The following is a 26,479-nucleotide window of genomic DNA, read 5'->3' as shown; positions in this document are numbered from 1 at the left end:
ATTTGTGTTCCGAAGATGAACGGAGGTCTTATGGGTTTGGAACAACATGAGGGTGAGTAAATAATGACAGAATTTTCAGTTTTGGGTGAATGCCCAAAAAAAAAAAAAAAAAAAAATAATAATAATAAAACAAATTTGTTATAATTTCTGCTCACCTTTACCAACTAATGATGACTTCTGCTTCTGAGAAGCCAGGAAATGTGAAAAGGCTCCATATTATCTTTTAATTTTAATAATGTATTACTAAGTTAACATTAACTAAGATTAAGAAATGCTTCCGAGGTATTTTTCATTGTTAGTTTATGTAAACCAATGTAGTTAGGAACCTTATTGTAGAGTTACCAAGATGTAGGCTACAATGTATTTCTATACTTTTTTTCTTATATACCCCTGATATATTTGGTTATACTCTTGTTGTTTGTACAAAACAAAACAAAAAAAGGTATAATGAAGGCTACAGCAAGGTTGGGGATGCAAAATTGTTCTGGAACAAACTGTAAACAGTAAAAAAGTGCAGTGGTCACGATCATCTACAGTATGCAGTGCACTCAGTAAATATACAATGAATGAAGGCTCTCTATATTTCTCTCTCTCTCTTTCTCAGAGCACCACGATAGTCCTGTTGGTCCCACTGATACTAATGAGTGCAGTGGAGATGGTGTTCTCATGCCGCTTATTTAAGGTCTCCATCTCCTACCTCGGTCTGCCCTGGTGCCTCCGCAAACAACATTTACAAGATGAGAGCAGATTGGTATGTGCTGGCCGGCTCTGCACTGACACACAAGGGAGCTCAGATTTGCACTAATAAAAATAATCAGCGCTTTGGCGTAGGTGGACTCATCCTGTGACTCATGTGGTCCTCCTAATAGATGCTTGAGAAAGTACTAACTAACACGTGTGTGACTGTGTGTGAGAGAGGGTGTGTTCGTTGACTCATACTGCAGTCATACTGTACTCTAAAGTGGCATCACTGTGCTCCATTTCAGATGAAAACCCCGAGAGCGGCCGAACCCCGCTACTCACTCCAGTGCCGTCGTTGCCAAGGAGACGAGGAGCTGTCCGTTATTAGACCCCCAGAGCGGCACAGGCCACCGCTCCGCTCCGCGTCCTCCGGTCAGTACCGCCAGCACCCCTCCGCATCCCCATTCAACCGCGCGGCGCTGGAAAGGTCCAGTATCTGGATCTGATTATGAACCGGACCGTGGCTCTGGCATCATTCAGGGATCAAGTGCATTTTAAACCCTTTTGAAGAAATGTTACATTGGTGCTTGTACAGGTCGGATCTGTGTTGTCACTCATGTAGCCGTCACTTTGTGTTCATACTCTAAACCAGGGGTGCCCAAACTCGGTCCTGGAGGGCCGGTGTCCTGCAGAGTTTAGCTCCAACCCCAATTAAACAGACCTGAACCAGCTAATCAAGCTCTTATAGGCATACTAGAAACTTACCAGCAGGTGTGTTGAGGCAAGTTGGAACTAAACTCTGCAGGACACCGGCCCTCCAGGACCGAGTTTGGGCACCCCTGCTCTAAACATACATATTTAAAAACTTCTAGATGCTGTCTAGAGAAAGTGTGTGTGTGTCAGGTTTTAAATACATTGGCTGCAAAATTTCCACAAAATCTTAAAACAATTTAGGCTAATAAACGTACTAAATAATATTAAACTGTATCATTAACGAATATCGTAGCTTACTATAAAACAATAAAAAGTCTATCAACTTCAAGACTTTCAAACAATGTGAAGCCAATATTGCTTTTCTACTTTAAAATTAGTTAATATGAGTTTCTTTGAATTTCACTTAATTTTAATAAGCATTTTAATTTCTTTATATTCATGATATTCATATTTAAATTAAAATGCTGAATCCTGGTTGTTACCTTCAATCTACTGTATCTATCTATCTACAGCATAAAACTTTCAAACTTCAAATAATTTGAAACAATGTCAAGTCAACATTGCTTTTCTGAATTTCTACTTAAATTACATGAATTTCTTTACATTTAAATTCTGTTTAATTATTTTAGGTTCCTTACATTCTATTCAAATTTTGTTACCTTCAATCCAAAATCAGGAATTGTATTGGAATTTTCAAGGCTTTCTGAAGTCAACTCTGAATGCAGCACACTTTGTGATCAAATGACCAGGTTGATCAATAAGTTACTGACACAACATTAAGTGAACAGTATGTACAGGACAGTGTTGTGTAAGAATCACTCTCAGGCGACATTCTAAACACAGAAGTATATTTTTCAACGTCAGTAAAAGGGGACAATCATTATGTCCTCGCATGAGGTTTTCATGCAACATAATAGAGGAAAGTTGCCATAGAGGGTGCAGCATCAAATATGGTCTCGGTACAAATATGGAAGTAACATGGATGCCAGCAATGTGAGAGAGCTACACATGTTTTGAGAGTGGGCATGTATGGAGTTCACGAGCTAATACTGTATGTTACAAAAGCAGGAGCACCTGGAGAATTCAGGTCATGGAATGTCAGTCATTGCATAAAACGAAAAGAAAAACCAAAGAAGTGGCCTTCTCCTTACACCTGTTCATTCAAGAGTGGAAATAAGCCCTTAGTGGTCGCTTTCAGTATTCAAACTCTTTATCTAAAGGTGAGACATGATTATAACTTATAGCATTGTACATTCCTGTCTATGTTGTTGATGGAAACCTAAGATTGTGATTTTGAGTACCATATGACACAGGATAAAGGTTCACGAGTTTGCTGCTTCAAATCGGGGTTCAAAAACTTACTTGCATACAAAGATATCGTATTGAACTACACAAAGTGATACTATAAAGTTAGCACAGGCGCATACATACACAAAAACATGCAAACCGTCACTCTTGCGTACATACAAACGCGCATAACCGCACGCACACAGATGAAGCGCTTCAAATGATATGTGCTACCAGTGTCTTCCATTCAACGGAATGTTGATTGATGCAAACATTTCCCACAATGTATTGAAAAGCCTCGAATGACTAACAACTTACTCCAAACGCCATAATACATCACCAAGTGTCTCACGTCTCGGTTCGACAGTAATAAAATCACCCTTGGTAAAATAAACACCATAAAAACGCAAAAAATCAATAACGAAATATGGAAGCAAACCACATATTTACAACAACAACAACAACAAAATTAAATGAACAGAACTCAAGAATGAGATCCTCAGCCTTCTCTTTGTAAAATAAAGATCATGAGCGCCAGACCAGAAAAATCCCAATATTCAGTCCATCAGTCCACTGGGTCAATTGGAGGCGAAGTTTTGGACACTGCCTGAAGCTACATAATACTGCCGTAAAATGCATGTGAGTAAAAAGACGTCTATAACTGCCTTCCTTTGTAGTCCTAACATGTTTCTATATGCATTTATACTGTATACACACTTAAATATCAATATAAAAAGTAGATGGGGAACTGTGCCCTCACAAAACAACGGGGAAGAGAAACAAAACAGCACAGATATTAAACACAAGAAAGGTGGTGAAGATCAAGAGCGCATGCACAATTCCTAAAAAGGAACATTCCTTTCCAAAATCTGGACCCTGGAACACGATCAGCCGCTTTTTTATATATTTTTGGAGTCGAGAACTCCATCAGCTTCTGCAGAGACAAGGACGGATGGCATGCAGCAGACAAAGAATGTCCTGGCAGGTGTTGTCTTTGTTCTTCAGATGTACACATGTCCTTCTGGGAAAAATGGAAAGTAAAATTGTTGCACGTTTTTTTTTCTTAAAACTCTTCTGTCTGGAACACAAAGAAGAATGAGATATAAGAGCTTTCATGCATTGAGTGCAGCTTGTCTGGAGTGACTCAAAACTGCGAAGCGCTGCTGGGGTCACACTGCAGTAGCCGCACAATGGAGGGGTCACTTTTGGCACCTTTTATGAACTCTTCCAAAGACAGCTTGCCTAGAATAGGAAGACAGAAATGGTGGGAGAAAAAAAGTTGAGAGAAAAGACACTGCAAGAGCTGACCTGATATGAATTGGGGTACCGCGGATTTATCTATATCTATCTGTTGATTAATTAAGTTAACATGTTAAACTGACAGTCTATCTATCTATCTAGATAGATTTTTGGGGGGAAAATGTGATACATTTGTTTTCTTTGATGAATAGAAAGTTCAAAAGAACATGTTTATAAATGTCTTTGCTCTCACTTTACTGATCAATTTAATGCATAATTGCTGAATAAAATTATTTGATTTTTTTTTGTATTTTGTACACAAGTGTCACACACCATATACATTTCTTACAAAAAAGCATTTTTTACACCTGTATTTTGTACAGCAGTATTTATATTATTTTTATTTATATAGATAGCTATTTATGATTTATATAGGCTACTTGATATATATGATTTATTTACTTGAGACTGCCTTTCATGAGGCCTACACATGCGCTTGATGTCCGCAGACTACATTTATTTAGTTAAATCACACACTTTTGCTATTTAATAATCACACCAGGCCATTGTGTAATTTCAATTCAAAATGAATTCAAACAGTCAAGAACTGGTCCACATCTTACCATCATTGTTCAGGTCCATTTGTCTGAATATCTTATCTGTCCTCTTCTCTGGTGTGGATTCATCCTCAGGCATTTTCATCACCGATGACACCATCTTATAAATGGCCTGTTAAAGATATGATTAATGAACCAAGTTAAAATATCAGTGGACCACCTTTATCTGGCCTTCACAGGTTCAGTTTATCCAATATTCTGTTCACCACGAGCCATGAAGCAGAAAGCAAACTCAAGCAGGGAAACTTCACACAGGCTTTCTCAGCTCATTTACCTGCCATACCCACTAAATCAGAGAAGTCAATCAATTATGTAATGTTTTTGAGGGATAATGAGATTTTTTTTTTGTGTTGATTTTGATGTTTGTTTTGGATTATTGTCCTGATGGAAGATCCAACCATGGCCCATTATAAGATTTCTAACAGGTTTAAATTTTGTATCTGTTGGTATTTGCTAGAATCCATGATGCCATGTATCTGAACAAGATGTCCAGGACCTCCAGCAGAAAAATAGGCCCACAAGTATATTTAACCGTGGACATGGGGTACTTTTTATCCCTCTTTGCACCAAACCCATCTGGTGGGTTTGCTGCCAAAAAAAAACTATTTTTTTAGTTTCAACTGACCATAGAAGCCAGTCCCGTTTGAAGTTCCAGCCGTGTCTGACAACTGAATATGCTGGAGTTTATTTTTGGATGAGCAAGGAGGATTTTTCTTGAAACCCTGCCGAACAACATGTGGTGATGTAGGGGCTGTTTGAAATTTTTTTAGGCTTTCTGACCCCGAGACTTAACTAATCTCTGCAATTCTCCAGCTGTGATCCTTGGTGAGTCTTTGGCCACACAAACTCTCCTCTAACCGAGCATTAGGACGATATCGACACAAACACTTTTCCAGGCAGATTTGTAACATCTTTCCTTGATTGGAACTTCTTAATTATTGCCCACTTTATATTTTGTGAAGCTCAACAATCTTGTGCTGCACATCAGAACTATATTCTTTGGTTTTACTCCTTGTGTTGGATGATTAAGGGAATTTGGTCTTTGTGTTCCTCATATCTATAATCCTGTGGAACAGAAAGTCATGGCTGGACAATTTCATGCTCCTAGTCACCCTGGTGTGCTAAAAAAAATTAAATATGAATGGGAATATACTTCAGAGATATTACATATAAGTATTTCTAGAGGTGCCAATAATTGTGGCCAAAAACATTTATTTCATAATGTGAGTTTCCCCCCACTTTCAATTGTTTTACTTCAATGAAAGATTAGAATTTTGTGAATTTTTTGAATGAAAGATCAAAAAGATAAATGATGCCAATTTATTTTCACAGCCACCTTTGCTCATATTTACCAAGGGTGCCAATATTAGTGGAGAGCACTGTAGCTAGAATTATATAGCTTTTTACAAGTTAATCAGTAATCGGAGCATTATGCTCTTTCATGAGGCCTACACATGCTCTGAATGCACACAGACTATACATTTATTTAATTAAATCACACACTTTTGCTATTTAATAATCACACCAGGCCATTGTGTAATTTCAATTCAAAATGAATTCAAACAGTCAAGAACTGGTCCACATCTTACCATCATTGTTCAGGTCCATTTGTCTGAATATCTTATCTGTCCTCTTCTCTGGTGTGGATTCATCCTCAGGCATTTTCATCACCGATGACACCATCTTATAAATGGCCTGTTAAAGATATGATTAATGAACCAAGTTAAAATATCAGTGGACCACCTTTATCTGGCCTTCACAGGTTCAGTTTATCCAATATTCTGTTCACCACGAGCCATGAAGCAGAAAGCAAACTCAAGCAGGGAAACTTCACACAGGCTTTCTCAGCTCATTTACCTGCCATACCCACTAAATCAGAGAAGTCAATCAATTATGTAATGTTTTTGAGGGATAATGAGATTCACAGTTGGGCATACTGCTGGTGCTTGGCTTAGCCCTCCACCTTTTAAAAGCAGCAGCAGTGATAAAATATGCAACACGCTGCAATCTCTGAGTGCCAGCCAACTGTAACCTCCATGAGTTTGCGGATAATCTCGCCGTTCTGCACACACGGGGATAAACCCCGGTTAAATTTAACTCGTTAATCCAACAGAGAAGAGATTCAACGCGGATGCTACGTCTCTCCCTCAACTCTGTGATCTTCCCCACAGGCTTTGCTAATCGAGGGGCATCGCACAGAACGGAGCTTTGCCAAGCCTATCTGAGGGAGACTGGTACCAACTGAGCATGCTAAACACATGCTAATAGCTCCTGTACTCCCACAGCACAGGCTGTCAGGGGAGCGATCATCTGGGACAGCGCGCTAATGTTTGTGTTTGATCTCTCCACCAGGGGTATAATCTCGCCGTTCTGCACACACGGGGATAAACCCCGGTTAAATTTAACTCGTTAATCCAACAGAGAAGAGATTCAACGCGGATGCTACGTCTCTCCCTCAACTCTGTGATCTTCCCCACAGGCTTTGCTAATCGAGGGGCATCGCACAGAACGGAGCTTTGCCAAGCCTATCTGAGGGAGACTGGTACCAACTGAGCATGCTAAACACATGCTAATAGCTCCTGTACTCCAACAGCACAGGCTGTCAGGGGAGCGATCATCTGGGACAGCGCGCTAATGTTTGTGCTTGATCTCTCCACCAGGGGTCAGGCTGCTCATCTCTGTGCTTTCTGCAAATTATGCAGACTTGTACTGTATGTACACAAAGTGACAGCTGGTGTAGAAGGAGAATGTCTGCCTGTGTGCAGAACTGAAGCGCACTACTTTCTAAATACTACACAGTATGCTGCCTTGTAATTTAATGTAATTTAGTCAAAATACAATGCTACTTTTTTAGAATCGGATGGTGTAGCATATGCACAGTATACATACTATATACACCTCAGAAATAGTTAAAATATATAATAGTTGTCTCTTAATGATCAATTCTGATCTGATCAATCATTTCACATCAAAGAAGAAAAATATTGAGGCAGGCTGAATAAGAGGAGCATGAAAGGCTATGGCTGCACTGTTATTAAGTAATATATTGCATGGGTAAAAAGAAATGCTCAACATCAATTAAAAATTGCGTCTGTTTCCTTCAAGTATTTTGATTCTTTCATTTCTTCAAAGATAAAAGCGAGTGTTTTTCTTTCATCTGACATTATACGGACACAAAGTCAGCACAGAAGTCAGCGAACAGGAGGATTTTTTGAGTCAAGATTGATCGTCATAAGACTAGTATGCTCAGTAAGCATGAACTTTTACAAATCACAAATCCTTGCTGAAAACTTTGCTTGAAAGAAAAGGTGAGCAGATTTCTGAAATGGAAACCCAGGACATTTTCTAGTTCAGTGGTCAAAATATCAGTGAAATGTCATGTTATTACAATGGTGGTCAAAATTATTAGAACACTAGTATTTTCACCAGCTAAAAATTTGTCTTTTTTTGCTTTAGTGTCAGTATATATCAGTTTACATTTCCAAACATTCAACGTGTATTATAATATAAAATTATGACTTTACAGATGCATTACAAAAACAATATTTAATAATTAAATTCATTTTCACAAACTGTGCTGTATACAGTAGTTACACATTTTTTCACTTTTCAAATGTTATTTTAGGTTTGTGCTTTTGGAAATGGATCTTTACTATGCCTAATTGGGCTCATGCAACTTTTGAATAGTCTCCAGTGGACTGCTGTCTATCAGAACATCTGCCAGAAGCTTCAGAGATGTTGAAACTGTGCAAAATAATCCTGCACAATGTTCAGGTCCTGTTATAGTAGAAAATAATCACTAAACGACTGCTCTGGTAACCAGCAGGCTATGTTGATCAGGCTTTTTCGCAGTGTATTTGTGGAGTGTTTCAATGGTCACCCTACTGAAAAAGCCTAAGGCTGTTAGCTGGTCTCCCAGCTTGCCCAATCTGGTTAAGCTGGTCTGTTTTGGTAGTTTGGGTGCTTGTCAACTGGCCAACCAGCTAAACATCAGTTTGACAAAGCTGGGAGACAAGCTAACCATGAAGATTATTGAGCACACTAACCTTGACAGTTAGCAGTTAGCATCTAACATCTAAAGTCCGAAAAATCATATGTTTATCAAAATCATCATAGCAGTGAGAAAATTAGTGTATGGATGCAATATAAATACATTTGTTTTATGTTAGAAGTGGATTTAAGCTGCAAACTTTAGCACAAGCGTCCCAGAATGCCACTGACCTGCACGATCTCCAGCATTTCCTCGCGGCTGATGTAACCGTTGCCGTCCAGATCATACATGCTGAAGGCCCACTTTAGCTTCTGCTCCAGTTTTCCCCGTGATGTCACACTCAGAGCAATGATGAACTCCCTGAAGTCAATGGTCCCATCGTTGTTGGTGTCAAACGTACGAAAGACATGCTCAGCAAACTTAGAGGCATCACCGTATGGGAAGAAGTTGGCATAGATCTTCTTAAATTCCTCAACGTTCAAATGCCCACTGGGGCAGTCTTTCAGAAACCCCTGTTTAGCGTGAACAACATATATTGCCATCAGTGGCATGTTTTAAGAGGCTCCTTTATTAGTATATGACATAGATACAAGCATCCCAAAACCCCCAAACTCATAAATCATTTCTCATGATGCCGTAATTTCCATTTAAGTCTTCAACTTTCACAATCAGCCAAGTGTTTGCCGGTTTAATACCAAGTGGGAAGATCTATTGCTGCATTCATGTCCTCCTGGGAAGTTCCTACTTGCAGAAATTACAACATGATGTGTTTTAAAGTGATTTTTTAATACTAAAATGAACTCACCATACAATTTCATATTTCTCTCTTTTTTGCTTCCCAATAAAGACAGGAACTGTTTTCAGCACTAATGTAATTATATAGTTTGTGTATTTTATCATTCTTGTGCTGTTATAGAAAGTGATTTGGTCAGCTCATAAATTCATGTATATAGACATACATTGGCCCTTAACCTTCTTGTACAAGCGGCATTCATGTCTCCTCTGAGGCATCCTCCAGGGTAGGATAAGTAAGTCATTTCCCATGACCACCACTTATAGAGACATACATTAATTGCTATATTTAACCATATGTTTGGGAGGGGGTTTTTATGTTCGAATATGCATATAGTCTATGTATAAACAACACATAGACCTATATTCTCAGAAAAAAAATGTGCAAAAAATGGTATCTTAGAGATACAATAGTTGCACTTTATTTTACTGTACGTGAACTTACATGTACTTACAGTGTACTTATAATGTACCTACCTAAGAAAGTACTGTAATATAAGGTAACTACATGGGGTAGGTTTAGGTTTAGGGGTAGGTTCAGGGTTAGTACCTAGTTATTAACTAGTTATTGTAATTACTATAATAAGTACATAGTATGTACATGAGTAACAGGACTGTAAAATAAAGTGCTACCGATACAATACTAGTTTGTCACTGGGACAGTACCCTTAAAGGGACAACTTTGCATCTTATGTACCTATAAAATGTTTTTAGTAGTACCTTAAGGGTGCATAATACTACTCCAACGTGTCGATACGCACTTTTTTGGGGGTAGAAGGTACAAAGTTGCTCCTTTAAGGCTACTGTCCCAGTGACAAACTGTTGTTCCCGCCTAAAATTTAAATTTTTGTAACAGTATTGTGGTGGGCATGAATGTATCTTTATTTGTATCTTTATAAGTCTAATAATTTACCATCCATGTACGGGGCCCCAAGAAGTGTTTGGACAAACGGCACCAACTGCAAATATGATTTTCCTACTTAGTATTTTTGTATTGCTTTCCAGTACATATATCTAAATATTATTTAATTAAGACGCATTTACTTGTAAAGCAAAATGGGATATATAAAATATGTGAAACAAATGTATGAAAATTAAGTGAGATTATGAGTAAAACAAGAAATAATATCTGCCAGTAGGGTCAGAAAAAATCAAATGAATTAAATTTAATATTCTTACCACACTGGCAAATGTTTTTTCTTGTTTTATGTAGAAACTCGATTAATTTGTATATGTTTTTCAGAAAACAACACCTAATATCTTTGTCATTTGTCAAGTTTAGATATTTTTATTGGAAAATATGTATATGGGATGTATGTAGGAAAATATTTTTTTGCTGTGCACTTAAAAATGTATGAATGTCACTGCATTAGATAACACACTATCAAACCAAGTGGAGATTTTCAAGAAAAAATAAATAAATAAAATACCTTTAAAAAAGTAAATGCAAAATGTCTCAGTAGTGTAATTAGGTCTGAGAAAAGATCTAGCATAATTTGTTGATGCTTGGTTTGATATTTTGTTTGCTAATGCAATGAAATTAATACATTTTGTGTGGCTTAAGTACCCAGATACTTTTTAGGGGCACTTGTGCATGTCTCAAGATGTTCCCACCTTGTACCACTCCTGCAGCTCGTGGTCAGTGAACTCCGTGTTCTCCCTCAGGTCCACTAGCATCTCGGGCCTGAGTTTGCTGTTCTGTTTTCCCATGATGATATGTCTCTGTGTGCGCAGTGACAACACCGAGGCCCCGGGTCAGACCTGTCGGCAAAAATGATACGAGGGCCAATGAGGTGAGACCTGAAAACATTTTAGACTAGGTTACAAGTTCAAGTGGTAAGGAGTTTTAGTTATGAGGCCAGGGGTCAAGTGATTAGACGCCGTCACGGCATCGTGAACATGAAATTTCAGCTAATTAAAAACCACAGGCATCTTCCAAATCATAACAACGTGTGTTTGAACTCTCTTGCTCTGGTGTGACACCCATCAGGGCTCAGTGAACTCTAATCTCTCCCCTGACATTACATGGATAATTAGAGACTGTGTGTTTGTGTGCGAACGTGTGTTCGTATATGTGTGTGTATGAACATATCCATTAGTGAATTAGTACCCTTCTGAGCTGACTCATTCTCACTTCCTGGGCACAAAAAGTGCTCTGATAAAAATGCATAAACGTCTGTAACGCTGCAAAATGAAATGTACAAATTAATTGGTCCAAATGTGAGGCAGAAAAACAGCCGTTTTCTCATGGTGTTTTGAGAACACAGTTAGCTACCTGCGCTAATTAATAACAGAGCCGCCCACAATTACTGCGAGATGGGCAGCGATCCGAGACCGCGCAGTGCACCGCGGTAAAAACATTGGAGGAGGATCAGTACACACAAACAAGACTCTCCAAGATATATGAAAGCATCCAGCACTGAGCACTAGGCACATTTATCTCAAACGCACAGGGAGCAGTATGTGCTCAATGAAGAAAGATTATCTGACAGTATGCGACAGAGGCAAAAGCCCAGTTTGAGTTTAAGCTAAATTACCTTACATAAGCATTGAGAAAAAGAACATCCTCCAAACTGTATCACTTTCAGGGATGCAAATTTTTGCACGATTACGGATGATAGCAGTCTATCTGATTCGATTTTCCTACCCCATGCTGAGTGCATGTACTCTCGAGGGAGAAATAAACCCCAGCGGAGAGGGATCAGATGAGGAAAACCTCATTTAAAACTATTTTTTTTAGCTCTCCAGATGCATGATCTGGGTAGGCCTGTCGCAATAATCAATATATCGACTTATCGCGCAATATATGTACATGACCTCAATAATTTTTGGTGACGCAATATATCGCCCATTATATTTACTTAAAAATTTATGTCACCATGTTTGTACATTCCACTTGCGCCTGTGTCTTTTGCAGCTTCTCGTACATAGCGTGGTGTAGTCATGAGGTGCTAGTTCAAATTTAGAAAAATGCTTATACAAAAAAAAAAAGTTTCGTCTGCAGATATGGCCTTGTTTAGGGATCTGTGCCTTTGTGCATATCTGACTGCTAAGTAGTGATTGTTTTTTTCAGCAATAGAAAAAATGTTTATTTACAATTTATTCAGGTTTTTTAAGGTATCTGATATTTCAATATTTAATTTCCATGATATATATATATATATTCTTAAAAATTAAAAGTTTGTTGTCATTTGGAAGCGTGTAGGCCTTCTTGCATTATTATGCTGTTACATTATGATTATATATTAAGTGGCATAAAATGGTCTTTAAAATGACAATAATATTGCTTATCGCAATTATTTCTGGGGCAATATATCGCACAACAAAAAGTTGTTATCGTGACAGGCCTAGATCTGGGGGAGAAGTCATTGTTTTATGAAACAACAGTGATAAAGTTCAGATTTCAGTTTAGGGGCGTAACTAGAAGTGGGTCTGCAATAAAACCAGCCACAAAAAAGCAGTTCTTCAAAATATCTTGTATTATGTTCCACAGAAGAAAGACAGCAGGTTGGAAATGACATGAGGGTGAGCAAATGATGACAGAATTTTCATTTCTGGGTGAACTATCCCTTCAAGTAAGTCAGTCTAAACGTATTAAAGTTAACTATTTTCCATTGCGATGAGTGCTGCACACTTAATCACAATAAATCTGAAATGGTAATATGACGCAAAGACTGCAATGTAATTAAATTTATTTCAGAGTGAAGCATAGCACTGTGTTCATTTACACGTGAGCAGCTCATGAGCCGGTGTCTTCAGTTTCTCGAAGCGGCTCAAGTCACAGTAAATGCTGCTCCGCACAAACTCCATCTGCTCTGTATTTGGGGTGCCTATAACATGCATTTGGGAATGCAACATGCACTGTTCATCATCCCAAACTTGTAACGAGAAGCACTTACAAACCGGCTGTTGTCGACAAAGGAGAAGCTATAATGGCTCCCTGCAGTTTTCCACCAAAAAGCTTGATGTTCAGTGTTTAAAAAAGAAAAAGAAAAAAATCTAGCTATAAATGTCAGTATTGTAATATTAGTTTTATTCTAAAATAAAATTACTGTTATAATATTATTATTAAATTATTTTTCTTAAATACTTTTTTAATGTTACAGTGATATATAATCATAACATTGTGGCCAAACTGTCCATGCAGCCTTACAAACAAGCCCAGAATTTTTTTTTAATCGGCATTGCCATTTTATCTGAAAAATCAAAACATTTTCCCAAAATTGCACGGCCTTAATTGCAATTATAGTGATCCTACATTTACAAGTTCCTACATGCTTTTCTTTGCAAAATCAAAAGGCCACCACAAGATATCATCCGAATAATGTCATTGGTTTTGTCCCCACTTCATCAGGCTCCAAGGTTCAAAGTCTTTAACCTCAGCTGAGTCCTGTGATTGTATGTCCCAAACATTTTATACTTATAGCTTGAGGCTGATCTCCAGACTTAGCCATTTAGGGTTGAAGCTACAGCAAATGATTTAGCACAGGGATCACAACGAGGCCAACGAGGGAGTGTGGGTGGGGAGGGCTGATGGGAAAGAAAAAATAACAACAATGGCAAGAATGCAGAGCAGGAGCAGCTTACACTGGCGGCAGGCCCAGTGGTGATGAAAGAGCATCACCGCCGAGTGTTGGTGTTGGACTGACCAGCAGACACGCAAATGGCTCTGTGCCGTGCATGTTGTTTCCATTATGCCGTCTCATTTTGTGCCTTAACCAGCCCTTTGGATAATTGCTGGATGTCTATAGTAATTGTGTTCTATGTTGCCTTCTACAGGAACCAGAAAATGGAGAGGTAATATAAAACTGAAACTACAGGACGAAGTAACTGTGTCTAGATCTGCGCCTGAAAAACTCCAACTGGCTATCAGTGCAATGTCAAGCGACATATCTCTCTCTCTCTGCGTAGCAGACACCTTGCTGATATACTGAAAGGAGTGCCGTTCCCCAGGGCTTGAATGTCATCACTCACATTGTGACATGTCACGCTAGTTTTAGCACTCTACACTCATTAGACTTAATAAAGGAAGGCTGAACTGAGCCTGCCTAAAACAAATGTCCTTAGCTCCAGCCAAGAAGACTGGAACAAAAGACATCTGGAGGAAGATGAGGGCAATGTATAAAGAATGAAATGACTTCATCCACTCACATTTTCTCACATAACTGTCCCTTGGCCAATCCCAAAGGGAAAATCACCAGTGAGATCTTTTAAATATTGTGTTTCTCCTTAGAAAGGAGGTTAAATATCCTGCTTCTTATAATTTTCTCTTGCAAAAAACACCCTAATAGTCTTCCGTAGGGTTTTCAACGAGCTCTCAAACTACGCTTAGATTAGCCAAGATCACACTCAGCAAGTCTGCTCTCAGAAGTCAGAGATTTGAGCAAGAACGGTCTTTTATGCTATTCTCGATTCTATTATTACCATTTAAAAGTTTGGGGTTGGTAAGATTTTTAAATGTGTTTAGTGAAGTCTCTTATGCTCACCAAGGCTGCATTTATTTGCTCAAAAATACAGTAAAAATATCAAAATATATTGTGAAATTCAATATATCTGTTCAATTCAATATATCGGTTCTAAATATTTTATTAATATATTTTAAAATGTAATTAATTCCTGTGTTGGCAAAGTCTCCCATGTCAATCAGTGTCAAATGATCCTTCATAAATCATTCTAATATACTGATTTTCTGCTCAAGAAACATTTCTTATTATTATCAATGTCAAACAGTTGTGCTGCTTAATATTTGTATGGAAATCGTGTTACATTTTTCAGGTTTCTTTAAAAAAAACACAGCATTTATTAATGTAGAAAAAAATATTATAAAAGTGTTTACCTAATGTACACTGATAAATCATTCACTGTAATACCAGGCAAGAGCATGAAAAAAGTAAATGGGATCATATCTGATTTCATGTTGAATTTAAGCCTCCTGTGTTATGAACGAGCAACCTCTGAGCAATAAAATGTTCATCTGGAAAAGTCTGCAAATACGAAAGTGCACAAAAAGCAAATTACAAACAAAGCTTATTTATGACATAGAAGTGGGACAAGTACTCTTGAAAACCCCTGATGATTGCAGATACAAGAGAGTCGCATATGCCGAGGCACGCTGGCGCACACACCCCCTCGCAACCTCAAACAGAATTTCTCCTTTTCTTGTTCTTTGCAGTTTCTCTTGTTCCTCCCTCTGGATGTTTGGGCTTAAGGGTTAATCCTGTCTCTCTCCACAGTGTCCCACATGTGTTAGTGGTTGTTCTGACTGTTAAAATTCTGTTCCTCTACTCTATGTGGGTCAGCAACATCTGGACTGCTAATCCAACTGTGGAGGGATGGATGGATGAAAAGGAGAGGAATGCTGTGCTCTCTGGGAAAAAGACAGAGGTGTAAATTCACCAAGAACTGCACTGTTTACCTTACGTCTGCTCAATGCTGCATCTGCACCATCAGGTGTCAGTATAGTGGCACCTGAAGTATCGGTCAGCACAACATAAACAAAAAAATCTTCAAGCACAGCTATGTTTGCCTTGACAAACATGCTTCATTTAAATGATCAGTGCATTTAGTGCAGGATTGTGAACACTTAGTGTACCGCATTCAAAAGTGCCACAACTGTTCAGTGAATTCGCCCCGGAGTTGTTTTTGTTGTGTGGGAAAGCCTTAGGGCTGAGGAGGCTGAATATCTGAAACACAAGAGCCTCATTAAAATCCCTGCCAGCAAGAGAGCGGAGAGTAAATGAGCCACTGCACACCAGTGAAATAAAAGTGCAAGGCCGAGAGGAGAAAAGAGAAATGAAAGGAGGGAGTTAGAGTGTATCAGAGGAGGGGAGAAAGAGCCAAAAGATGAATCTCACAACAAGAGTATCTTATTCCTGCATCTATAAAAAGGCAGAGGAAAAAGGATGACAGAATTGATTTTTCTCCCCACTCCTGCGTTTCTATCTCTCATCCATTTATGAGAAACAGAGGTAATCAGAGAATCAATCTGACCCGACAAGCGACTTTTGATCTTTCTAAATCAGTCGCCATCTCTTTCTCTGCCTCTTCCTTTATAATCCGCCAGCTCTATCCCTTCCTTCATTTCATTTGCTTAAGACCCTTTTAATTCCTCTAAAGTTTAATTCTAATTGCGCAACCTTTGCATGAACCATCTCCCTTTTTAAATTCTCTCTCTCTTTTTTTCCCAAAAGTCCTGTTCCAAAACCTATTGAGTTGTCTCTCTGTAGGCAGCATTTTAAGAAATCATAGCCGCCAAGCTGTTCTAAAAAGAAGATAGCATAATTACGCCGGCTGTTAATACACCACCATTTCAGGATGTATCCCTTGTGGGGAAGGCAATCCCATAATGCTCTGAAAAAATTCAAGGCTGTCAACTGATTAACAGTTTGAATCAAATTAATAACATACTACATACAGCATTTCAATATTTGCTGAGAAAACCCCTTAGTGATCAATAGACAATACATTATAAAGATGGATCAAATCAATGAATAGATATTATAAAGTAGCTTTAGAAGTCTATAATTATTTGTTTTATTTTTATTTCATTGCACATTAGTCTTACTGGACCACAGTCCATTTTACAATTTAGGGCCGGATTTACTAACAGATTGCACCAGCGTAAATGTCTTTTGGCGCTAAAATAGTACTGTCAGGAGAAGACACGCAGTGAAGAATTAGCGCTGAAAAGGCATGGACACAGTTAATTTTGCACCTGACCTTGTTGATTGCATTTGCATTTGTAGAAGTTTCCCTTTCAGACGCAAAATTTATGGGAGGAGAGTATTAAAATGAATCATGCATTGCAATTTACTAACGTTTGCGCTCTTCAAATTACTGGTATTTGCGGCATTATTTAAAGCCCAAAAATGCATGTCTTAAAGCAGGTCGTAATTTGTGCTGTTCTTGGTAGATTGTGCTGGTCATTATGGAAATGATCTGGCTGCATCTGTGTTCTTTAATGTGCGCATTGTTAGTAAATCACCCGCAGAATTTTCCCCTCCCATCGGTGCTTTTATGGAATTGTGCTCTAACGCTAATTTGCCCTGTTTAGTAAATCTGGCCCTTAGTTTGTCGATATGTTTGAAGGGGACTTCGATATAAACGATCACACTAAATAACATGTTAAATAACAGACAAAGAAAATAAACTGACAGACAAATTGAGAGAAATGTATATTATAAATATATTTATTCTAAAAAGAAAAAAAGCATTTAAAATAGGATTTTTATAATTATATAAAATTATATTTTAAAATGGTTTATATTACAATATTTGTGGCTGCTGTGTATTTTGGCCGCATGCGCACATATTAATTATTTTATTTTTACAGTTATTTTTAACGAATCACATATGTGTAGTGTGCGCACCAAACCAGATATGCAGGTGCTCTCATGAGAACCAGACTGAAAACCTTATGTGCACCCCTGCTAACCCTTATCCCTAACCTTAACCTTGGTATAGTGTTGGTAGCACATACTGATAAGTAGCATTATTGTTTGTCGCGGCTGGATGTTTTTTTTCTGTGCTCTGAGTTGAATCAATGAAGTCTGACCTTTTCTTGACAGGTAACTATGTGATTGAGTTGCCCAATGAAAACAAATGGGGAGTGGGGTTTGCGCTTGGTTTAAAATGACAACAACTACAAAAAAGTCAATTTTTTATGCTTATCAGAGTAGTGCACTGTTAGCTTAACAACATGTTAATGGCAATCTCTATTGGAGTGCTATTTGTGTGGCTGCCTTTATAGAGTGCTCCAATTCATTCAGGTCAATCAGTCGGAGGTTCCATGAGGTTAGTATACTTTTTTAGAAGGCAGCTGCCTACAGTATGTAGGCAGTAGACAATAAGGCAGCTCACTATGTTGTCTTTTTCCCCTTCTGTGTGGTAGTGAGGAAAGAAATTACAACCAGTTTTTTTCACCACTCACACACACTTCACAAAATGAATCCTTGCGCTGACATTTTGACAATATACAAGAGCATCTCCATGAGCCAAAGGACAGACCTTCTCCTTAAAAACACTGCACTGAAATCCCCAATCCATCAAATTTCGGAGCTTACAGAGGCTAAAGGCTGCCTGCCAATCTCATTCCACAAGTGTAGTACAACACAGTAAATCTAAATGCAGATTTTAAATCACGGTTTAGCTGCTAAACAATCCTGACGTGACATCAGTGTCTGAAAAGACTCTAAAGCCATTTCTAGATGTTTCTAGATTTGGTTTAACATTTGAGAGCATCACACAGCAGGACTCGTTTCTTCCAGCTGTCAGGTATGGCTTTTAATAAAGACAGCAGGGGTCAAGCCCTGACCTGAATCAATGAATCTGCTTCACATTACTCAAGAGAGAGGGAGGGGCTAGAGGACATAATAACAAGAACAGACTGAGAAAAAGAAAGAGAGAAAGAGTGAGAGGAAGATGGAGAAAGGACGCTAATGAAGGAGGTAAAAATAAGAATGAGGCTGTGTCCTCGGTGAGTGAGGTCCCTTCAGTCAGCTCACATTGTAGACGTCATTTCATACCTCTTGCCAACAGGGACTTCGGCTGATCTCAGCTGGCTGCCCATCAGAGAGATGGACGAGCACTGGCTGGGTGTGTATGGAGAGGTGTTTGGCCTTTTTACCATTTTTATTGATGGGACAGTAGAGAGGACAGGAAATGATTGGCATTGGGAAATGATGCAAACTGCCATATCCAAGTCTCTGTCATAACCCCAGCCTCACTGGGTGGAAGATTCCACTGACTGAAAGAATATAAAAAATAGTAAAAAAATAGTTCCTGACATAGTTCCTCATAATTCATTACTAAACAGTTAATTTTGCTGAAACACATGATACATGGAATAGTTTTGATTATATATTGATTGTTTCTGTTGCTAAAATGTCACCGTTGGGTGAAGTGGTCATGGCAGTGCTTTATCGTGAATAAAACACAGCTGCTCTGTGTTATATACTATAGGCTATATATAACACACAGCAGCTGTGTTTTATTTACGATAAAGCACTGCCATGACCACTTCACCCAATGGTGACATTTTAGCAGTGGTGTAATGTTACAAAGTAATAATACTTTGTTACAGTACTTAAGTATATTTTGGGAGTATCTGTACTTTACTTGAGTTTTTATATTTCAGCCAACTTTTACTTTTACTCCACTACATTTCCTCATTAAAATGTATCCTTTTACTCCGATACATTTCCCCGAAGCATATTCGTTACTTACTACAAAATAGTCAGAAGTCAGAAGAACACGGACTGCAGGAAAGCAGGTTTGACGAATCAGTGGTCTGGCGTTTGCAAGTTAGACTCATGATCATGTGCAAATAAGTGCGCGCACAACCGCGGATGATTCATTTTCCACTCAAGCCCTCTGAAATAGGCCTACATTAAACTGTGTAAATACATCTAAATTCTATTTCAGATGCAGATTCCAGAAATGTTTTCATATGTTGGAATGAAAGACACTAAGTACCGGATGAAGTGCTTCTTATTCTTACCCAAAAATGCAAAATGGAAGAAAGAGTTAAAACTGAACACAATCTTGCTACTCAAGCTGTGTATGAACATTTTATATTATTTATTTGCTTATTTTCCATTTTGCATTTACTTGTACTTTTACTTTCAATACTTAAGTACGTTTAAGATTTTAAAATATTTTTCATACTTAAGTACAATAAATATCACATACTTTAAGACTTTTACTCAAGTAATATTCTAAACGGTGACTTCAACTTCTACCAAAGTCATTTTCTGGTAGGATATCTGTACTTTTACTTGAGTATGGCTTTCAGGTACTTTATACACCACTGCATTTTAGCAACAGAAACAATCAATATATCATCAAAACTATTCCATGTATCATGTATTTCAGCTAAATTAACTGTTTAGTAATGAATTATGAGGAACTATGTCAGGAACTATTTTTTAACGGAAGGATAGCATTTAATAAATTTACTTCAAAAAAGTAACATATCCAATACATACATTTTTGGTTTAATATCTGTATTCTCAGCGCTGGGTGGATTACTTGCAAATTGTAGTCCATTACTCAAATCTGTAGTTCGTAACATAATCTAGGTTACTCATTTTAGGTCATGTATTCTGACTATTTTTTAGATTAGATATTATCTAACTTCTTTTAAACTTACCATTAAAAATTGATATTAAAAAGAGCGAAGAGAAAGAAAATATATTCTGTTTTTAAAATGGAAATGCATTAAACATTACATTAAACCAGGGTTTCCCAAACTGGGCTTAATGTAAGAATGCAATGGGTTTGCAAGTTGATAAAAAGCTAATAATTAATTAAATCATAAAAATGTAAAATAAAGATAATTTAAACAATTGAACTCTAAATATAGAAATATTTTATTTGTTTACCTGCATGTCAATGTGACAATTAACCGACATCAGAAAATTGTGAACATGTGAATGTGTTAAATTACTGAAATATTACCTTCCTCAGAGATGTTTCAAGTAAATATTTTATGTCAAAGGGGTTTGGCTGACAAAAACTTTAGGAATCCTTGCATTATATGAACAGACATTAAGAAACATGGAAACAACAATGGCATTACATGCCCAAAGTCTTCCAGGTTTGAAATATTTTTGTCCAAACTTCCAGAATCATCAGTTACTGAAGATCACTCTGGATATGATGACGACATAATGTTTCAAAGTTATACATCACCAGTGTTTAGTAACTTGCATAATTATTTGTTTCATACATGGTCTAATAGCTTGATAGATGTCACCCAGAACACCCCAGCAATTGTATGGCAACTAATTTTGCATGGTCAAACACCACTCAAAATAATAATAATACAAATAAAAACATCTTTAACAACTTTAAAAAATCTGCAATCACATCTAACTGAAGCTCCAAACAATCAAATTCACCAAACTTTGTGTGTTTCAGTTTGCAAGCTAACCACAAGACAAGCGCTCTGACACTATTGCTGTTTTAATCATGACAGTTAATGAGGGTCACACAGGAATCACACACTTATCTCTCAGTCTGATTACAGTAGGGGCATATGATGGCATGAGCATTAGAGATATTATTGTGAGACAGAGAGAGAGAAAAGAGATTATATGCAGGAAAAATATGGCATAAGCAGACAGATGGACACATGCGCTATGAGCATCTCCCCCAACGTATGACCTACACCTCCATTAACAAGCTTTCCGACACGTCGGCTGTAGTGTGCCGTTATTACACCATCCCTCCTCCACCCTCACGAAAGATGTATAAAGAAATTCCTGGCATCCCTGCCAGCGTACTGTAGGCAGATCGCTTGATCATAATAAACAAAAGCGACTAGGACCCGCTCTGAGCGTGTAAGCCTGATAATCACTGGAGACGGGATGACCTCTGTGACCCGTGCGTGAGCACATGTGTGTGTGTCCACACGTGCATATATACAGTATATGTGTGTGTGTTGCATCATAAGCTGGATAGAGTTGCAGATGGTGCTGAAAGAGTATAACTGCTCATCTGTCGTTTATTGTTTCAGGAACAATAATTTGCTTTCACTGTGGCTGCAGAAGGAATGCAGTCCATTACATGCAATGATGGAGGGTTATTCTGTTCAACAAAAGACAATATTGACTAGCCTTTAATGAAATGCTTTCTTGCAGTGACTCGATGAGTAAGCTGTATATGACTATGTAGAATACAAGCATCTCTCAATTTCAAGAAGAAAAGTGAATGAAAACTTAACTTTGCCCGCGCAAAAATCACCACCACCATGCTTGAGTGTTCTGAGTATTTTAGCGCATTTCTATGCGGTTTCTAATGTATTTTGTGTGATAGGTGGTGGTGCTGTCTGATAGAAATTGTGATTTTTTTTCTGATAAAAATTGCAAATGCGATTTAAAATATGATTTTAAAAAGTGCTGTTAGTAGGTGTGCACAATTTGGTCCAAAATTTGTGATTATATATCAATATGACTATAAAATAATAATTATTATTATTAATATTATTATTATTATTATTACTATTATTTTACATAATAAAATTGTAATAAAAATTTTATAGTCATATTGATTGTAATATCAATTATTATAATATGTTTCCTAAATAATCATTTTTATTTTATAGTTAAATATTTATACAATTATATTTATAATTATAATAATAATACAAATAATAATAATTATTATTATTATACATAATAAAATGTATATTATTTTATAGTGTTATTGATTGTAATATCAATTATATTTTTCCTAGATTCTCATTTTTTATTTTACAGTAAAAAAATATATATATAAAAAATATATTCATAATCATCATCATCATCATCATCATCATTATTATGCAAAATTATTTTATAAATATTTTACTGTAAATTAAAATGTATAAATTAGTATTTATATAAAATATTATAATAGTTGATATTACAATCAGTGACTGTAAAATAATATGTAAATATTATTATTGAAATATGTAATATTAGTAAAGTGTAATATTTCACTGTAAAATTTAAAATATACTAAAAGTATTTAAGAAAAATATAATAAAAATAATATGTTTTTATTTTTGTAATACTGTAAAATAACAAAAAAACACATCTTAATTTCTTTATTCTACAATCATTAAACCATCAAGCTTTTATTTTGGTGGAAAATGCAGTCTAATGCAGCCAGCTTCTAAGCACTTCTCATTACAAATATAATAATTTACACAAAGCCATATCGCAAATTTGGTTTTATTCTGATTAATCATGCAGTCCTAATAGGTTATTACAAGGCTGTTTGGTGTGTTTGCTAGGTGATTTCTTACAGGTCCAAGTTAAAAGTGTATCTATGATGAAAGTCTATGAAAATCATACAAATTTAGAATGACATAAAGATAAGTAAATGATGACAGAATTCTCATTTAGGCCTATTTGGAAAATATAGTATCTAAATATGAGTAATAGTGATGCTTGCATTAGTAAGCATTGCTAAATCGTGAAGAAAAACCACTCACAGTTGTAAACACCTATAGTTATCAAGTTACTGGCCTGAGCCAGATGACACAGAGATGGAGTGTTTGAAAAAAAGTGGTACATCGAGGTCAACCCTGAGCACATCTCCTTAGAGGAACTCAGGCTTTTAGAAGCACTTATGGTTATGTGGGTCACACAGAAAGGGACCAGCAGCCTTCATCCACACTGGCACAGCATCAGAGCACAAGAGGAAAGAATAGAGACATGAGAGAAGGACACACGCATAAAAGCACACAAAAATATTTCACATTCCACTTTAAATGAGCTAAGTGCTTCTTTGAATATACATAGCAGCATAACTTACTAATGTAACTGAGAGCTGACATATGAAATCAAGATTCTTAACATATAAAACATTTGGGCTGGAGCATTAACTGAAGCATTTCACACACCAGGAACAGATCATGACGTTGAAAGAAAATAGACAGCCACCTATTGGAAAGGAATGCTGTTTATATTGAGCCGTACACTCATGCTCACTACAGTCTAATTTATTACACTGGCACTGGCATCAAATGGCATACACTTCAGGGAAATGAAAGTAGGAAGTATATTTGATTGTGCCAAAGTGGAACTATTGCAAGTATACTTTAGGTACAAATATCTTGCATTTAAAGACAGATATTATTCAAAGATCATACAATCCTCATCAATAGTGACATTAATACACATTTTAGGCTTAATATTAAGAAATGTGCATTGTGCACAAGTAGTACTCCAAATAAAGTTTAATTATAATTTTTATATCAGTAAGTCTCGAGCGATATGTCGGTAAATATGTTAATAGATTTGAACTATGGTACCATATGGATTATTGGTCGATTTTTTTTTATTTTTTTTTATTTGGTACTGGTCAATATTGCATATTTAATCATTTATGCCCATTTTACAGTTTAACTCGATTAAAGTTCATTTTCTTCTAATTTAATAACACTGTTTCTTAAGCAAATCGCAAAATAAATATTGATTTTTATCATAAATGATGATGTTGTGATGCATAAATTCAGTTTAGCATCTAAAATGACAGATTTTATTTTTTAGTGTTTTATTTTAATTTAATTTATTTAAATTACTACAAAATTTTAATATCTAGATAGACAGACAGACAGATAGCATTCAGACTTTAACAGAACATTGCAGGCTAACATGGGAAAATCCTTAAACTGAGTTAAAATAATTAAATAAAAACAAAAGCAAAAGTTATCATGAGAGTTATTATCGACTTACAGTATCTTTATCGGCCAGAATTTTAATATCAGTTCCTCTCTAAATGAAAGTCTTGAAGAATAAAATATTTCTCAAAACAGACATCAAGCTTTTTTAAAGTCTTTGAAATACCTTTTATGCAGCAAGCAAAAGCCCAGATGGAAAAGCAGTGTTTAAAGGCTGTGTAAAGCATTCAGTTTCAAAGAATTCAAGAGCATTGGGATGTTCACATTCAGGAAAAATTCATTCTCAGGGACTAATCAAGGTTCGTCTCTTTAGAGTTGCTCGTTATAGATGTGGAATTCGATAGATAACAATAGGACCTCTTAACAGCTTGTTGACCTAAGTCTGTAGCTTTATTATCTATCACCTTATTGATGCGTATTTGGCAGGAGCTTTTACGTCGCAATATACTTTATATGGAGCCTGCAAGTGCCAATCCTATCCTCTATTCATCTGCCTCATACTCAGGCCAAAACACAATTCATCTTGTTATGTCGGCTCCCAAACTTTCCTGTGCAGTCTGTAAAGATAGCGAACGCACACACACAAATACTGCAACACTGCAATGGCACTCATAAAAGTCAGCTTATCTACTTCCGCTGAAACACTGTTCTGAAATACTGCACAGATGAGCAACCCCTCGACCTGAAATCTCTCTAAATGTGTATTAAAATTCAGATAAGATGTTCGTTAGCTCTCTGCTGGAAAATAAACATTGATCACGTTCAACTGTAAGAAATGCTCTTTGACAGAAGCCACTGGAGCTGCGAGAGAACCACACCGATAGAGCAGCTGGACCATGAGTTTGACTCTCAGCCCCTCAGGATCTCTTCCCAATGTGGAAATAATGTGTAAGGGAGTGGGAAACAACAAAGAGGTTTAGCATTTGTCTAATGACCCCTCAGGCAGTAGCTTAAATAGAATGAGTATGTATTAGGTTTCGTGCCATTGTTTTCCCAAAGGGTATAAAGTGGTGATATCTTTTACAGAGTGCCCAAAAGCAACAAATGAATGATGACTAAATTAAAGACACAGGCACTGAAAGTAACCTAAGGACTTATTTAAGCTACAGAGATGTTACAAACTACAGTCAGTGTGAAAGGATAAAATACTGCAATGATAAAGACTGTTTTATTTGTGTTACTGAGCATTTCTTGATGCACATGTACTAAAATGTGCTTCATTTAAAAACGGACATCACTGAGAGTAATAACTTACAGTTTAAGGCCCATTTACACCAATAATGATAAAGATATAGACTATAAAGATAACTATATTAGCATCCACATCAACGCACGGCAAAATTGTGTTTATTATAAGTGTGCTGCAGTTGTCATCTGCCACTTTAATGCTTGAGCTGTTTAAAGCAGGGTGGATTCTAATTGGCTGACAATGTTTTATCATTCATCAGCTGGAAAAAAACATTGTGAAAGCGATTTCAATGATATTGTTCCTCTGTGCCGTTATCACTAATGTGGCCTTGTCTATTCTTATATTATAGTGACTTTACAACTATATATTTTATACACAGTTAGGGAAGGGCGATATGATAAAATCTTATTTCACAATATGAGTAATTTTATTTCACAGTAATGATATACATCAGGATATAGTTATTTTTGCTTTAAATAAGGTCTTTATGATATCAAAATTTTCGTTACCATAGAAATTTCATAATTCTTGTCATCAGTGTCAATATCACAATAAACTAATACTAGCCTATAAAAATATTGCTCAATGAAGACAAGTAAACAGTTATTGAATAAGTATAAGAAACAATTACAAGCAATAGGACAAAATCAATGTATAAAAACGGCATATTCTTCAGTGTAAATTAAATATATACTTATTCTTATTAAAGTTAAAAAAGTCAAGAGCAGAGAGATATTTACTCTCTTTTGTTGTTTGATTAACATGAATGAATGAATGAATGAATGAATGAATGAATGACA

At 36.7% G+C, this 26,479-nt stretch overlaps 2 protein-coding genes across 2 annotated transcripts in view; one reads left to right on the top strand and one right to left on the bottom strand.

The window, feature by feature from the left end:
* Positions 1-1,384, top strand: part of tmem54b (transmembrane protein 54b) — a 6,832-nt gene extending 5,448 nt beyond the window's left edge. Inside the window, exons 5-6 of the mRNA XM_016504324.1 lie at positions 605-751; positions 987-1,384. Coding sequence (XP_016359810.1) covers positions 605-751; positions 987-1,187 — 348 coding nt within the window. The 3' untranslated portion in view covers positions 1,188-1,384. The remainder of the gene's footprint in view (positions 1-604; positions 752-986) is intronic.
* A 1,276-nt stretch (positions 1,385-2,660) lies between these two features.
* Positions 2,661-26,479, bottom strand: part of hpca (hippocalcin) — a 34,820-nt gene continuing 11,001 nt past the window's right edge. Inside the window, exons 2-5 of the mRNA XM_016504325.1 lie at positions 10,936-11,082; positions 8,760-9,041; positions 6,128-6,233; positions 2,661-3,924 (exon numbers count right to left, since the gene is read on the bottom strand). Of these exons, the coding sequence (XP_016359811.1) occupies positions 3,827-3,924; positions 6,128-6,233; positions 8,760-9,041; positions 10,936-11,031 (582 nt within the window). The 5' untranslated portion in view covers positions 11,032-11,082 and the 3' untranslated portion in view covers positions 2,661-3,826. The remainder of the gene's footprint in view (positions 3,925-6,127; positions 6,234-8,759; positions 9,042-10,935; positions 11,083-26,479) is intronic.

The sequence above is a fragment of the Sinocyclocheilus anshuiensis genome, unplaced genomic scaffold (assembly GCF_001515605.1).
Source record: "Sinocyclocheilus anshuiensis isolate Anshui unplaced genomic scaffold, SAMN03320099.WGS_v1.1 scaffold54, whole genome shotgun sequence".
Taxonomy (NCBI): Eukaryota; Metazoa; Chordata; class Actinopteri; order Cypriniformes; family Cyprinidae; genus Sinocyclocheilus; species Sinocyclocheilus anshuiensis.
Note: the sequence above shows the minus strand (reverse complement) of the source record. Positions and strands in the feature narration are given on the sequence as shown.